Below are 16,924 nucleotides of genomic sequence, written 5' to 3'. Positions count from 1 at the left end.
AGGAAGAAGAAGAAGCTGAGCGTAAACGAAAAGAAGAAGAGGAAGCAAAGGCTGCTGCTGCTGCCGCTGCCGAAGCCGAATGAAAGAGAAAGGAAGATGAAGAAGCTGAGCGTAGACGAAAAGAAGAAGAAGCCGAAAGAAAGAGAAAAGAAGAAGAAGCTGAGCGTAAACGAAAGGAAGAAGAAGCAAAGGCTGCTGCTGCCGCCGCTGCCGCTGCTGCCGCTGCTGCCGAAGCTGAGCGAAAGAGAAAAGAAGAGGAAGAAGCTGAGCGTAGACGAAAAGAAGAAGAAGCCGAAAGAAAGAGAAAAGAAGAAGAAGCTGAGCGTAGACGAAAAGAAGAAGAGGAAGCAAAGGCTGCTGCCGCTGCCGCTGCCGCTGCTGCTGAAGCTGAGCGAAAGAGAAAAGAAGAAGAAGAAGCCGAAAGAAAGAGAAAAGAAGAAGAAGAAGCTGAGCAAAAGCGAAAGGAGGAAGAAGCAAAGGCTGCTGCTGCTGCCGCCGCTGCTGCCGCCGCAGCTGCTGAAGCTGAGCGAAAACGAAAGGAAGAGGAAGAAGCAGAAAGAAAGCAAAAGGAAGAAGAAGAAGCTGAGCGTAGACGAAAAGAAGAAGAGGAAGCAAAGGCTGCTGCCGCCGCCGCTGCCGCTGCTGCTGAAGCTGAGCGTAGACGAAAAGAAGAAGAAGAAGCTGAGCGTAAACGAAAAGAAGAGGAGGAAGAAGCTGAACGTAAACGAAAGGAGGAAGAAGCTGAGGCTGCTGCTGAAGAAGAAAAGAAGCGAAAAGAAGAAGAAGCTGAGCAAAAGCGAAAGGGGGAAGAAGCTGCCGCTGCCGCTGCCGCTGCCGCCGCTGCTGAAGCTGAGCGAAAGAGAAAAGAAGAAGAAGAAGCTGAGCGAAAGAGAAAAGAAGAAGAAGAAGCTGAGCGTAGACGAAAAGAGGAGGAAGAAGCTGAGCGAAAGAGAAAAGAAGAGGAAGAAGCTGAGCAAAAGCGAAAGGAGGAAGAAGCAAAGGCTGCTGCTGCTGCCGCCGCAGCCGCTGCCGCTGCCGCTGCTGAAGCTGAGCGAAAGAGAAAAGAAGAAGAAGAAGCTGAGCGTAAACGAAAAGAAGAAGAGGAAGAAGCTGAGCGTAAACGAAAAGAAGAAGAGGAAGAAGCTGAGCGTAAACGAAAAGAAGAAGAAGCTGAGCAAAAGCGAAAGGAGGAAGAAGCAAAGGCTGCTGCTGCCGCCGCCGCTGCCGCTGCCGCTGCCGCTGCCGCTGCCGCTGCTGAAGCTGCTGCTGAAGCTGAGCGAAAGAGAAAAGAAGAAGAAGAAGCACGAAGAAAGAGAAAAGAAGAAGAAGAAGCACGAAGAAAGAGAAAAGAGGAAAGAAAGAAGCGCAAAGAGGCCGAAGCTGCTGCTGCTGCCGCCGCTGCTGCCGCTGCCGCTGCTGAAGCCGAAGCTGAGCGAAAGAGACAAGAAGAAGAGGAAGAGAAGAGAAAGAAGAGAAAAGAAGAGAGAAAGAAGCGTAAAGAAGCTGAGGCTGCCGCTGCTGCTGAAGCTGCCGCTGCCGCTGCTGAAGCTGCTGCAATTGAAGCTGCTTCGAGTAATAATATATTATTATTAAAGTAATGTTTAGAACTTGTGTTTTTATGTTCGGGTTGTGGTCGAGCATTCAATGAAGAAGATGGTTATGCTCATTTGGTTGAATGTCCAAACACAACGGGAACGGGAGCTCAATTAATTCGAATCGACGAAATGGAAGAACCGAAAAAGAAGAAAGAAGAAGAAGAAGAGAAAAAAGCAAAGGCTGCTGCTGCCGCCGAAGCTGCCGCTGCCGCTGCTGAAGCTGCTGCAATTGAAGCTGCTTCGAGTAATAATATAATTTATTAAAGTAATGTTTAGAACTTGTGTTTTTGTGTTCGGGTTGTGGTCGAGCATTCAATGAAGAAGATGGTTATGCTCACTTGGTTGAATGTCCAAACACGACGGGAACGGGAGCTCAATTAATTCGAATCGACGAAATGGAAGAACCAAAAAAGAAGAAAGAGAAAGAAGAAGAGAAGAAAGAGAAAGAAGCTGCTGCTGCTGCTGCTGCTGCTGCTGCCGCTGCTGCTACTGTTGTTGTGGCTGAAGAGATTTCTAAGAAGGATGCCAAAGAAAAGACAAAACAAGAAGAAGAAGAAGAAGCACGAAGAAAGAGAAAAGAGGAAAGAAAGAAGCGCAAAGAGGCCGAAGCTGCTGCCGCTGCTGCCGCTGCTGCCGCTGCTGCCGCTGCTGCCGCTGCTGCCGCTGCTGCCGCTGCTGCCGCTGCTGCCGCCGCTGCCGCTGCTGAAGCCGAAGCTGAGCGAAAGAGACAAGAAGAAGAGGAAGAGAAGAGAAAGAAGAGAAAAGAAGAGAGAAAGAAGCGTAAAGAAGCTGAGGCTGCTGCCGCCGCCGAAGCTGCCGCTGCCGCTGCTGAAGCTGCTGCAATTGAAGCTGCTTCGAGTAATAATATATTATTATTAAAGTAATGTTTAGAACTTGTGTTTTTGTGTTCGGGTTGTGGTCGAGCATTCAATGAAGAAGATGGTTATGCTCATTTGGTTGAATGTCCAAACACGACGGGAACGGGAGCTCAACTAATTCGAATCGACGAAATGGACGAACCGAAAAAGAAGAAAGAAGAAGAAGAAGAGAAGAAAGAGGAAGAAGAGAAGCCTCGCAAGAAAGAAGAACCGATCGAAGAGCCCAAGAAGGAACAGCCTCCAAAAGAAATCACCTACGAGCCAAAGGGTACTCGTTCTTTCTCTCCTTCATCCCCAGCCAGCTATCGCTGCAACGTCTGCGGTTCCCTGCTTCTCGGCAGCGACTGTCCCGACCACGCTCTCTCCTGTCCCACGCCCAAGCGATTCCGCGGCGATCGCTTCATCCGCCTCGAAGAAGAAGTCGTCATCGCCGTCACTCCTGCCGTCGAGACCCCCGAAGCAGCCGAGCCGTTCAATCTGGACGACGCTTTCGATGTGGGCGGCGAGGCCCTCGCTCCCATCTCTCTCGATTTGGCCGTGAATCCCTTCGAAGAGGACGAGACGCCTCTCACGCCCCCGAAAGACGAGTCGCCGTCGACTCCGATGAAGGAGGAGCCCGCGTCGAAGTCGGTCAATCCGTTCGGCACGGAGGAAGCCATCGTGATGCCCGAGGCCGAGCAGAAGCCCGTTCTCTCGCTCAACAAGTCGATGAATCCCTTCGACGCTATTTCCAGCGACGACGACGAAAGTACCGGCAATCCTTTCGACGCTCCGCTGAAGCCCGTTAACATTCCTGTCAAGTCCTCCAATCCCTTCGACGCCATGTCCGATGAGGAGGAAGCGGACGGTAAAAACCCGTTCGCGGAGAAGCCCAAGTCCTCCAACCCCTTCGACGCCTCGTCCGACGAAGAGGACGCAGAGGACGGTAAAAACCCGTTCGATGCGCCGACCCAAAAGCAGTCGAAGCCCAAATCGTCCAATCCGTTCGATGCAGTTTCCGACGACGAAGACGAAGAAAATGGCGGCAATCCGTTCGACGCCGCGCCCAAATCGTCCAATCCGTTCGACGCCGTGTCGGATGAGGATGAGGAGGAGGGTAAAAACCCGTTCGATACGCCGTCGTCGATGCCGGTGGTCGTGCTGGCGTCGTCGAATCCCTTCGATGCGCCCGACGCGCTGGTGGAGAAGGAAGTGGCCGTCACGCCGCTGGTGCTGCAGAAGGAGCCGACGGTCAATCCGTTCGCTGAGGAGGAGGCGAACGCACAGGAAGAGGAGGAAGAAGAGGAGGAGACGGAGGAGGAGAAGGCGAGAAGGGAAGCGGAGCTCGCGCGACAGAGAGAAGAGGAGCTGCAGAGACAGGAGCTGCTTCGAAAGGAGGAGGAGAGGCGCCGAGCGGAGCAGGAAGCGGCGGAGAGGGCGCGGAGGGAGCAGGAGTTGCAGCAGCGTCGTGTGTACGAGCAGCAGTCGATTCGTAGAAGTGAGGATTGCGATTGATGGGTAGAGAATATTCTGAGTAGCGAGAGCATTCAAGTGGGTATTTCGTGTATTAAATTCTGCTCGAACGGGTCGTGGCACAACACGGTGGTGAAGCTGGTGGAGGAGAATGGCGCGCATGAGGTAGGAAGCGAGGAGAGCGAGCGAGTCGTAGATCAAATGGAGTCGAAAGAAGAGCATGTTCCATGGAATTACGGGTTCGTTACCGCTGCAGGAAGTGAGCAACGTCGAGGAAGACGGCTCTGATCCGCTGATTGTGACGCTCTTGGCGAGCAAACGTGAGCTAAAGCTGCAGTTTTTGGACGAAGCGATCAAAGGTCAGTTCGTCGCTACGGTTCGAAGGTATTGTAATTTAAGCTGGGCTGTTTGTCACAAACACTCTCTCACCCAAAAACGATTTGCTGCGGAATCAAACAGGGACCTTCCTTCAGTCCCACAAGCAAGGGCAGTTCGCCTTGGAACGCTGCTGCACACAACGAAAACGTGCTTCGAGTCGTGCCGATCACTTTCTGGCACCGAGCCAACATCAACATTTCCACAAACGCATCCTTCATTCCATCGTTATCTCGCTTCTTCCCCGTTACTTCCATCGTATGGATCGCCTTTCGATTATTCGACGCGACCTGCAGCTTCGGATGGTACGACATAATCTTCTTCTTCGCTCGTGTTGAATCCGAAGTCAAAACCAACGCGATCTGCTTGCTTCTGTTCGCCCGACCCGATTCAATGCCACTCAAACAATGACTAAACGTGGGGAGTCGCCCAGCTCGAATAAACGTAGACTGATCTCTGAAATCGGAGAGCGGATTGCCGCATCGAATGTGCATTCCCACGAGATAATCATTCGAAAAAGGAGCCAGAACCGCGTTCACTTCGTCTAAAACGTTTTGGTGCGGGACGACATACGTTCGAAAGACTTTGGAAAGGAGGAAAAAGGCCTGAATATCGAGATTTCCGTGACTTGGGTCGACGAGATGGAGCTCTCGAAGACGTTGGTAGTTTTCAGGGTTGCGAAGAATGGCGTAAAAGAGCGGACAATTGGTGGAAAGAATGAGATCGGAGTTTTTGTAAAGTTGGTTTAAGGGTTTGCGGATCATCCGGTTGGCAAGTTCGGACTTATTGTAGAAGCACTTGTTGTATTGCACGACGTTATCCATTCGGCTGGGACCCATTTCTACGATGAACAAACAAAAGAGAATAAAAAACGTTCATAGGGAACCGAGTGATTCCAGTAATCGTAAAAGTCGAATACTTTGTGGAATTTATAGTTATTCACGCCTATTTCGCACTTTCCTCGCTCATCCTACCCACAAGGCGACGATTGCTAATCGCACTGATAACGAACGCACTCACCAAGCCGTAGAGATTGTTGCCAAAACCACTTTGAGAAGGACGAAAGTAAAGCGTTCCGCGGTATTTGTGCGGCTCCGGAATTCGAGAGGGCTGATTCTGCTTCGTGGGCTTCGGGACAGTACGATGCAAGACCAAACGAACTTCCTCTTGCTCTTGAACCTTTTCTGTAATCAACGATTGATTTCGACGAAACCCCTCAGAATTGTGTAGATTCGTATCAGGAATTGTACTAGCCTGACTGGTCACGCTCTTCATTGAAGACTTGGCACCGTTGACTTGGGAAATCGTAGAGTCTACACTTCTTGTTGGCAATAGATTGAGAGGCTCAGTCGACTCCCTTTGGATTGAATGAATAACAGTATTTTGATCGCTTTGGGTCACACCACTAAAATAAGGCTTCTCTGTTGTACCAATGTATCTATTGCGTTGCACACGGAATTTACTGGTTTGATGTACATCACATATTCCATTTCCACAATCACTGAAATCATTTGACAATAAAAAATCATTCACATTCAAAACAAGAAATTTTCTTTCTGTCTGCGAGTATTGGTGCAGTTTGAATGCTACAATGATGAAAATACAAAAAACTCCCACCTAACCAATTATATACCAGCGCAATGACAAAGAGAAATACACAGAGACCCTTTGTCATAGGCTTAGAACAAAAATGTTGGAGAATGAAAAAGCGATCAACAAAAAGGAAATGCCCCTGCCGTGATTCGAACACGGGTTATCACGGCCACAACGTGATGTACTAACCAACTATACTACAGTGGCACTTGTTTTGTTCTTCTTTAGATGGTTAATAAATGTCAGAATGGAGGCTTCAAGCGTACTTTTCCAAGCGATTTCCTATTTGTTCAAGTTTCCAAAAGGTTCAATGTAATAAGCTCATCGCAAAGGTTTAATTTTTCCCCAAAAGATTCATACAACAAACACATCATAAAGGACATCATCCACTGTTCTCTTCCTGCGCGCTCAAATCCAAAACTCTCATGCAGAGATTAACCTTTTTCTCCAGCCCCTCCAGCGTTTTCTACCCTGAACCCTTCCCTCGGTTCCTACCTGCATCGCCGCCTGGTTCTTCGCAATCAATTCCAGCAATCCGTTCATCCTGCTGATTTCCTCCACCAGCCTCGCCGTTCCGCTCTCCCTCCTCCCGGACTTCCCAAACAGCGGCTTTCTCGCCTGTCCCTCCTTCCCTGGCCCAATCAACGGCGCCGGCGTCTTCTGCAGAGGTTGCATCATCGATTCCCCATTTCCCCCTTTCCCTGCGTTCCCCGCCGCCTCCGCCTGCGCCGGCTGCGGCGACAGCACCGCGTTCGTGAACATGGACTTCTACACTGGACCCGGTCCGCAATCGCAACTGCATGCGCTGTCTCCTGCAGAATCACATCGTGCACGCTGTACGTCCGCGTCCGCGTCCCCTCCTTCCGCTCCTCCGCGCCCTCCACGGCAGATCCCGCTCCCGGATCCGTCGTGGAGGCGATCCGTTCGAACATCGACATGCTGCGCACGCGGCGATCGCTCTCCGGCGGCAGCGGCGAATTCAGCCGGAACGGCGCCATCTGCGGCCTTTCGGCGCTCTGCGAGGCGCGTTTGAAGTAGGTGGGCGTTTCGTTTGGAGGTTCGATGGAATCTTCGGGAGGGAAATCGTCGGGAGCGCCCTCGTTGAGCGAGAAAGGCGAGAGAACGACGCTCTGGAGAGGCGAACGCGATCGGGAACGCGGCTGCGGCTGCGGCTGGCCGGCGAGGTTCTTTTTGTCGCTGATGGTGCGCATGTGGCGCGGGAAAATGGGGAAGAAGGGGGATTTGGAGTCGGATTCGATGAGATCTTCGATGTAGTCGCGGCCGCAGGAGACGCGGGAGAACAATGTGGTGATGGGAGTGTTGTTGAAGAGCTCGAAATGGTGCAGGCGGTTGTAGAGGAAGTAGACGATGTCGCGACGGTTTTCTTTGTCGCGCATGATGGCGGGGTTGTACGCTAGAGTTAATGATTGGAGAGACTAGGGAGTGAGGGGAGAGGGGCGTTCGAACGGAGAGAGAAAGCAGGTCCTGGAAGGATTCGTACGTGATTTTGTTGTGGGACAGACACAACGTTTGCAGATTACGTAACTTGTAGAGATCCTAGGAATGAGGGAGAAAACAGACAACGACGCGAGGAAACGAGGAGATAGAGTTATAATCGAGAACTAGCTCCTCAAGTAGAAACAAACTAGTGATAGGACGGATATCCGAAATCTGGTTATGCGCAAGATTTAGATACTTGAGCTGCTTCAGCGGCTTTATTGGAGTCAGATCCTTGATACAATGATTCGCAACTGTTAAACGCTCCAAACCTTGAGTGAATTTCCTTATAAAATTGTACTGCTTAGCAGACCCACATCACCTAAACCAATATATTGAACTGTCAGAGTATCGGAACTAAGGTACGTCAGATCCACTTCCAAAAAGTCATCAAACTCGTTTTCGTCACAGCTACAAAGTCACACAAAGGAGTATAAGCTTACCAAAGAAGACGCGCAAGTTCCTCCTTTGTTAATGTGTCATCATTATCCTACATAGTAGTACTCCCCATCAGGCAATATACCGGAACAGATACTTGCAAATTCATTTCTAAGATAAGATTGAAATGTAGGAAAAGTTGTTATTGATGATTATAATATACAATCAAAGGAACACAACCCGACTTGCCAACTAACTAATTTGGTAGGTAGTAGATAGGTAGGTCAGAGGGAATTCACCATGCACACTCCGCTCGTTTCGAATGATCACAGATTTCTTCTATATCTCTTTTCTGTTGTTCATTTAGTTATATACCATGCAAGTAGAAGAGGTGTCAATGGAAGTGTCGATGTCTGTCCATGAAGGGTGTCAGGCTTGGAAGCTCAGTTCGATTCTTGAAAAGAACTTAACGAATGATGGAGTGTATGAATTTTTTGAAATCCAGACAAAAGCAATTCCCCAAATTCTAGATTGTTGAGTTGTGGTCTTTCTGTCATTTTTATAGGTGATCGCTGTGGAATCGCACGAGATATTTCTATCTGTGCTCCCACTGGAAGTGGAAAGACTCTCGTATTGACTTTACCTTGTTACTGCTTATTTCCAGGTTTACGTTATTCCTTTAGTTCAATCGCTACTGGGAAGGATTATTCCACGAATCCGCGCATTGATTATTGTTCCCAGTCGGGACTTGGCGTTGCAAGTGAAGTCCGTGTTTGATATTTATACGGATGGTACGGATATTCGCGTTGCTGCTCTTTGCGGTGGAATTAGTGAAAGCTATAACGACCTGACTTACTACGACGATTACTCTTGGTTCCGTATGTTTTTTCTATTTATTTACAACCAGATACGGAAAACAACGAAGACGACGTCATTCAAAGTTGCGAGCAGGTCGACATCATCATCACCACCCCCGGAAAACTTGTGGAGCACATCAAAAACAATCCGAATTTTGACATCCAAGACCTCCAATACCTAGTCGTCGATGAGGCCGACAAGCTCTTGCTCCAATCCTACGACAACTGGATCCAAGTGGTAGAAATCAACGATCCCCGCGATTCATAGCTCTACAGTCGTCTCAACGAAACTCCCACGTCGTCTTTTGTGAACGGCGACGGTTACGCGATTCGTTCGAGTTCGAATCGAACTTCGCAGGAAAACGGTTCTCTGCGTGTGATCCGCGGAATCCGCAAGATTCTGCTCAGCGCCACATTGAATAGCGATACGAATATCAACATTGAGAAGCTTCGTTTGAATAATCTGCTGGTCTACACCGTGAAAAACGTTACGAAGGAGAGTGAGGATGAAGCGATCTTGCGAAATAGACGTGTATTTGGTGCCCAAACAGCTCTCCGAGTATTATTATCTCACCGACACGCTGCATAAACCGCTTACATTCTTGCGTCTTGTGGAGTATTGGAAGCGGCTGGGCCGAAAAGTGCTCGCGTTTTGTAACAGCATCGATATGGTGCATCGGTAGGAGCGACAAATCGCTGCGAAATAGACTGTTTTTGCTCGTTTCGATCGTGTTCGCGGAGGACCAGAAGACGCAGCGCTTCGTGGAGGAGTATTCTTCGCAAATCCGAGCGCAAAAGCGCGAGAAAACGATGCGGATGTTCCAAGAAGGATCGATCTGGCTGCTCATCAGCTCCGATACGATCGCACGCGGTGTGGATATTCCGGACATCGATGTAGTGGTGAACTACGATCTTCCGTTCTATACGGAGTCGTACATTCATCGAGCGGGTCGAACAGCGCGTGCTAGTGAGTGCAGCGAGCGACTGTGATGTGTAGTGAAGGAGGGAGAAGTTGTGTCGCTGGTGAAGCCAGAGCAAGAGGGATTTTTCTCGGCGATTACGCAGAAAATCCAGGGGAGTCGGCCGATGAAATTGGAGGAAGAAGAGGACGGAGTGGGGCTGCAAGAGCGATATATTGAGGCGTTGGGTGAAATGAAGACGATTATGACGAAGAAGAAGACGAAGAAAGAGCGTGCTTAGATGATAAGGGAAGTGTTTGTTGGAAATTGAACGTTTTGAGGTTGGTACTGAAGATTTTTGAATCGAGGTGATTTCGGTTTGAGAGGGATGTGCTGCCTTTGTGCAAAATGGTTTTAATAGATGGGAGAGCCGTATCTTAAATCGTAATATTAACCATGTTTGAGGCAAGCGGATGGAAATCAATTTGCACGAGAGTGAGAGGTTGATTACTTATGGAAAATTGAATGATTAGCGAGAACGATAAGGATTAAATATTCCAAGAGACCCAAAGTCGGGTAAATTAGTGATTAAATAAATTTGGTACAACAACATGCTGGTGGAAATCACTTTCAAAATGAAAAAACACAAGTCTGACCGAGTTTCAAACGAAATAGAGACAATTTGAGAGTTTCAAATCGAATACTTCTGCACTTTGGATAATTTGTATTCGCTGAATCGAATGAATTCTATATTAGTAATATTCCAAGATATTGGGTCAATGAAGTAACACAGAATGATGGATGAGAAGTGAAATGGAAAGATGGTATGGAAAAGATCGTGTGATAAGTGGTACCTATGCTCACTCTATCTCATTAATATTACAATTCTAATGCTTGTTTCAATGTAATTTGCACTGTATTATCAATATAAAAGAAAGTCAGCCTTCATTTATTAATCTTGAAATAAATTCTTTGTCGCATTACTTCATAGATGGTATTATTTAATGATACTATGATTCCGATTTTCTATTTTTCTTATCATCCACTTTTTCGCTACAATATCATCCATTGTACTAAATATGGATTATCATTCAGCTGATAAAGAATACAAACATGAACTGGAGATCAATACAATGAAATCATTTATCAAATAGAAGTGATGATTTATCCATTCTACTTTCTATCGCAATAGTCTATATAGTGTCAATCAAACTATTCCAATCGTATTTGCTTTATTGTGTTCGAGTGTTATAAAAACAAATTACACCATTTGATTATTAACTATATTATTATTACCAATATATCTATTATGAACATTATAATACAGCCATTTGAACAATAGAAAGTGAGGTCATGAAAATGCGAAATACATTATAATCAAAGCTGAAAATACTTGAAAATGTCATAGAGTTAATTTGATATATGGAAATGAAGTGCAAATAAAGAAAACAGAAAGGTTTGAGAAAGTGAGATTGTATTATTATTATCTAGTTTTTAATACACCAACTATTCAATTCAGTTCCACACAAAATAATAATCTATGGAGTGACTACTATCGAGAAATAATGAAACAGATCTTGTTTCCAAAAATACCGTTTTACCATATTTCTTCATTTCCATGCAAAACATTGTTGATTTTGTCAATTCTGCTATTAATAACTATCATATTGATAGTTCCATTATTCAAAGTGTGCAGGGATGTTTGGGTAAAGAATGGAAACCAAATGGCTGGATTTCACTCATATTGAGTAACAGAGAATTTGTAGTATTGCAATTCAATAATGGAATATTCATGAATGAAGGATTTGTGGTCAATGAGCAGAAAGTGTTGAAAGTGATTGGAAATAATCAAATTGGTGCTATTTCATATAATGAAGAATTCTTGGTAGAAGGAATCGTGGATTTGGATCATGGAAGTCGATTTGAAGGCTCGATATTGACAGAAAAAGAAAACGAAAACGAAGGTAAAATTGGAATTCCATTTGGATATGGTGAAATGTATGATGATGATGGAATATTGTTGTACAAGGGCATAATGATCGATTGGAAACGATTTGGATATGGAACGAGTTATCATAATAATGGTTTGATAGAATATGAAGGATATTGGTGTGATGATAATCGATTTGGAATTGGAATTGTGTATGATCGATATGGTAAATTAGTGAATGAATGTGAATGGTGCAATGGAATTGAATGTGATATTGATTATGAAGGAGATGGCTCAGAACCAATGAATATGGGAATGAAACATCTGAAACTGAGTGATAATTGTGTATTGGTTGATTGGGATGTTTCATTGTTATACAATTTGGAATCAATCGAAATCGGCAATGAATGTTTTGGATCAGTGCAAACATTCCAAATCGATGGATTGAATTGATTGAAAACTATCAAAATCGGCAAGAACTCATTTACTCAGGAAAAGAATGGATTGAGAGATGATGAATCGAAATCATTCCACATATTGAATTGTGAATCATTGGAATCGATTCAAATTGGTGAATATAGTTTCAGTGATTATGCTGGCGACTTTGAATTGAAGAATCTACCACAACTACAATCCATTCAAATTGGTACAATTGAAAGTAAATCATGGAATTTTTGTTATAGTTCATTTGTGATTCGAGGTATTGATATGATATTGAATATTTGAATAATGCCTAGATCTTCCAAATCTACAATCCATTACATTAGGTAATCGTGCATTCTTTAGCTCCTTCTCAACAATAATTGAAAGTATTGAATGAATTCGAATGAAATGATTGATGTAGATCTTCCATCATTACAATCCATTCAACTCGGTGAATGTGCACTTCAAGGAAGAGATGATGATTTAAGTTTATTGACACTTCGAAGTAATAATGAATTGATTGGTTATGATTTGCTTTGTAGATCTTCCAAATCTAACATCAATAACGTCTGAATATTATAGTTTCTATTCTCCTCGTGTAGTGACATTGGAAAGTATTTCTGAATATTGAATATTGATAGTATTTAGATATTCCAAATCTTCAAAATGTCAAGCTACCTCGTTCATTCGAGTGTGTTCGATCGAAATCAATTTCAAGTATGGTTTAATTGATTTGATTTGATTCATAGATGTTTCTTCCATTCTCGCTGATCTTGTCGAAATCAAGCAGTGATTTCATCTTTGGATCCACACATTTTATTTCATTCCATTCAATGATTAATGAATACTCAATACTCACTTTGTTTGCTTGTTTTCAATCCCTCATCATCATTCCTTGGTCATTGTATTAGCATCCTGTCATCGATTGACTTTTTTCCATAATCGCAACACAGATTAGTGTTGCTAGTGTATTCCAATCCTTCGCGTAACCGATGTTATGAATGAAGATAAAGAGTTGGTGAAAAATAGTAGTGCCAAACTGAGACGATCGAGTATTGTTCATTGTTCCAAATCGAAATGTGTCGTACTCGACAACTCTCTATATTGTTAACGATTAAATAGAGACTATTAAGTGTGGAAATTGGATTGTACAGAATAATCACACGAAATAGTATTTTTTGGACAAGTATTTAGAGAGTAAAATGATTACAAATGGAATTCGTTGTTTCGATCCGATTTGTGTATATTGAGTGACTTTATAATAATACAGTCGGGAAAATGTTGTTGCAAACAATAGAGATCCATAGGAGTTAAGATTCGAAACAAACTGTTCAACTGTATGGTGTTACTAATGTGATCAACGTGATTGACAGATAGAGAGAATAGTAAAAAGAATAATTGAATGGGACTGTGTTATGGCAACTCCAATGATAATAAGGATAGGGAATTTTCTTCAATTACTTTTGCATTGGATTCTAACTTTTTTCACAGGAGCTATCCACAGTCCATCTGTTATCATATTTTTGTAATCACTAAAACGTTCTTTTTCAGAATATTGTTGCGAGCGAAGATGTTTGTTGTATGTTGTTTCACTTCCGATAGAATAGAAATACAGACAAGGATATTACCATTCTTTCTTTTCATGGGTGTGTCCTCATCCAGTTTGTTCAGTATTTTTGATAAATCATCTGTCCTTTTACGATTCTCAAATTATCTAATTAATAGGAACCATTTTCACTGAATAGATCAACTACCAATTGTCGTTTTTCGAAATCACAAACTACATGCTATTTTCTTTCTGTTGTCTCATTATGATATAAACAGTTTAACAAATGACTCTACTGTAAAAATAAACATTAGCAGCTGTTTAATACAACAAAACATACAAGCGTTATCATCAACGCAACTTGATTTCTATGGTTATGCTATGTTTATGTTATTTGTATATCATACGAATTGCAGTGTCGCCATTTCCTTTTTTCACTATCCAGTAACTGCAAATCAACTGGAATCTTTATTATGCTTGCTTGTCGTTGGATGATTGTAAAATACATTTTCATTTGTTTTTGTTCATAAAGAATAGGACTATTTTCATCATTATTATGTCAGACAATGAACCATAGTTTCAAACCACAACAAATAGAATTCTGCAAACGAGTTTGTCGGGTGGGGGATGGAACGCATAATGATTTGTTTTCCAAGTGCCATTACAATTGTGTAAAATAACCTAATATTAAGGCCGTAATGTTATTCCTAGATGATTAGTCAGTTTTTCTATATGAATGCTTTCACTCACATCCCTCCATCATTTCTTTATCAACCTCTTCCTTCAACATACAAACTAACCATTTCACATATTCCTTATTCCTATCTATTTCTATTCATAGACAGTATTATGCTATATTCGTCATCCATGATTTTATTTCCCTTGAATCTGTGAATACAACTCTCTATTGTGGACTGTAGCTACAATTCAAAAAGAAATGGGTATATCAAACACATCTAACCTCAGAATAATAACATTTAGTGTGTAGCGAATAGAAAAGAGTGTAAAAGTCCATCCATTCATTCGAATATCTATTATCAGCTATTTTATTACTTATTTTTGAGTTAAAAGACTATATTCTCCATTTATCATAAACAAGAAAATATTGTAACATTCATTATTTTTGCTAAACATAGCTTTATCCTAAATGGAATTTATGGAAATCGAAGTATTATACTTGTAATCGAATAGACAAATGATTATTCCAATAGATTACCAGACAATTCCTCAAAGTATTGGTGTCGATTCACGTCTATCCAATAATCGATTTATTCGTGTTAACGATAGAGATTTGCTCATATTGACGATATACAAAATAACATAATGGAAGGACTGTAAATGAACTCGTTATAAAGATTGTGGTTAAATAAATTAGATATCACAGATATTCATATCAACGTACTATTTTGAATTAGATTCAAAGGGTGTAAAATTGAATCTTTAGCAATAAAGGGTGAATATGGAATGTGTCCTCATACTCACCATACTGTGTTGGTAAAATGTTTGTATAATTCAAGTTAACGATAAAATAACAAGTTTGTCCTATAGAATCACAACAATCTCTGTATTCTAGAACATGTAGTGAAGTATTTTTCGAACGAATCCACTTTCTTATCACATAATGATTTGTTATTGTCTATTCTAGAATCCAAAGAGCGATATCTTGTAAGCACAACTTCAGTAAGGTATTCAAGAAGATAGATAGATAGATAGATATCAATGTCTATCTTCTATATACATATATCTATATATCTGAAAAGTAATAGTTTGATTGTTGTCTCCAACAAATAATCAGCCAGATATGTCTCACAGCTTGATATTGGACAACTACTCATTCCCATAGAGTCCATTCTTATGGATTTCAGCTTTATCATCAACAATACTGATATCGCTATTAGTGAGTAATTCTATTCATCCTAATGAGTTGGGAACCAAAGCATTTCACTTTCATCAACCAACTCAAACAGCAAGTATTATGTATACTATTGTTATTCATGCTCGTAATAGAACAACATTGTGAATCACTTTGTATCCCTATTGAAGTGTACAATTCGATACTTCCTTTAAATAGGAGATATTCTGCATTATTTGGCAGGTGGGGGATACTATATGGGTTAGAATAAGGGATAGTATTCTCTGGCAATATAACAATCTCTGATAGGTTCAGAGTGCATCAAAACGACAAAAACTGCACACAAACTATCGAAAAACCTAGAAACAGTGGAATATGAATATATCTCTATTTGTTCGTATAAAATATATTATGTATTCTACCTTATTTTGCTCAGTTCTTCAACGACACACCCACCTTTCTCACAAACTCTACTATTCGATTCTACTATACACATATCACATATTATTACTATAAATGATAACTCAAAAACTGCTTATTGCTAGCTTTTCCATTTTCATTCCTATCATCATCTTTTACATACCCTATTTCTTTCTATCCCATCTATATAAAATTCCAAATGAATAGAACGAAAAACAAAACACTTCCACTGGAAACAACACTCTTCGATCTATTCATTCCACAATATCCCATTTCCGCTCATCTCCTTCCACTTCACAGTAAAAACAACTCCCTCCCTATTCGAAATCTATTCTTCCACTCATACCCAATTTCAACACTATTTTCACAATTGCACAATTCCTGTGTATTTTTGAAATCATTTGTTTTACAATAAAAGCTATTAGCTTCGTCTTACTGGGTTTGAATGTATTCAAAATTTGGAATTGGACTTGTATGTCCTGTCTTTTGTTTTGTTTTCGGACTTGTATGTGTTTTTGTGTGTTGTGTTGTGGGAGTGTAAGTATTGTAGCTGGGATGGGTTCTGTCGTCAAGTTGGTGTGTTTGAAGAAGCTAGTGTAGTGTGCGCTATCGTTACTTTGACTAAACTGTGTGTGTGAGATATGCATCGTGAACGCATTCAATACCATAATGGCGGTGGACCCTGGTTCCATTTTTGCTGTGTGGAATGTGTTCCGAGTGAGGAATTTCTGTACTTCAAACTGTGTAACGTGGCGAACCCATTCATGCCATGTGTGACCGCGGATACATGGAGATAACTTGCAACGTGGGAGGTATCTGGGACAGGCACGATGTTCTTGCCTAAGATAGCTGTTCTGTTTCTCGTATTTTCATTTTCATATTGTGAGGTGGTAGAGTGTGGTAGAGAGAACGGATTTGCGATGAGTGAAAGGGCAAACAATGGGAGCAAGAGCTGTAGGTTGGTAGAAGCGGAGCGTGTGTGGAACTTGGGAGAATGGGACAAGAAGGCGGAGTATGCGAACTGCTGTGGGTACGGTCCTCGCCTCTGATTGATGGGAGCCGAGTGAACTGGAATGGGCAGTGGGAGCAGGCGAGTTCCAAGACGGTGCAGTTGTGCATTTGTGGGTCTGTGGAGCATGGGAAGGTGGAGGTGTGCGTGGTGCGGGCGTGTGGGAAGTGGTGGAATGGAAGAGAGGTGAGGTGCGTGGCGGTGGTGTGCCCCGCGGACG

The 16,924-nt window shown here is 43.0% G+C and overlaps 2 protein-coding genes; one reads left to right on the top strand and one right to left on the bottom strand.

Moving 5' to 3' along the window:
* Nucleotides 1–2,591, top strand: part of GSBLH_T00004031001 (uncharacterized protein) — a gene marked incomplete at its 3' end in the record, with an annotated part of 3,699 nt that extends 1,108 nt beyond the window's left edge. Inside the window, exon 3 of the mRNA XM_013042868.1 lies at nt 2,487–2,591. Coding sequence (XP_012898322.1) covers nt 2,487–2,591 — 105 coding nt within the window. The remainder of the gene's footprint in view (nt 1–2,486) is intronic.
* A 3,674-nt stretch (nt 2,592–6,265) lies between these two features.
* Nucleotides 6,266–15,668, bottom strand: GSBLH_T00004030001 (uncharacterized protein). XM_013042867.1 has 4 exons: nt 15,437–15,668; nt 14,376–15,405; nt 6,389–6,661; nt 6,266–6,359 (listed from the first exon to the last, which is right to left on the bottom strand). Exons 2-4 carry the CDS (start codon nt 14,436–14,438, stop codon nt 6,276–6,278), a joined length of 420 nt encoding a protein of 139 aa, XP_012898321.1. The 5' UTR covers nt 14,439–15,405; nt 15,437–15,668; the 3' UTR covers nt 6,266–6,275.
* Between the last annotated feature and the right edge of the window lie 1,256 nt (nt 15,669–16,924).

Source organism: Blastocystis hominis, assembly GCF_000151665.1.
Source record: "Blastocystis hominis, Singapore isolate B (sub-type 7) whole genome shotgun sequence assembly, scaffold_5".
Taxonomy (NCBI): domain Eukaryota; class Bigyra; order Opalinata; family Blastocystidae; genus Blastocystis; species Blastocystis hominis.
The sequence above is the reverse complement of the archived record's forward strand: the minus strand, read 5'-3'. Positions and strand labels throughout refer to the sequence as shown.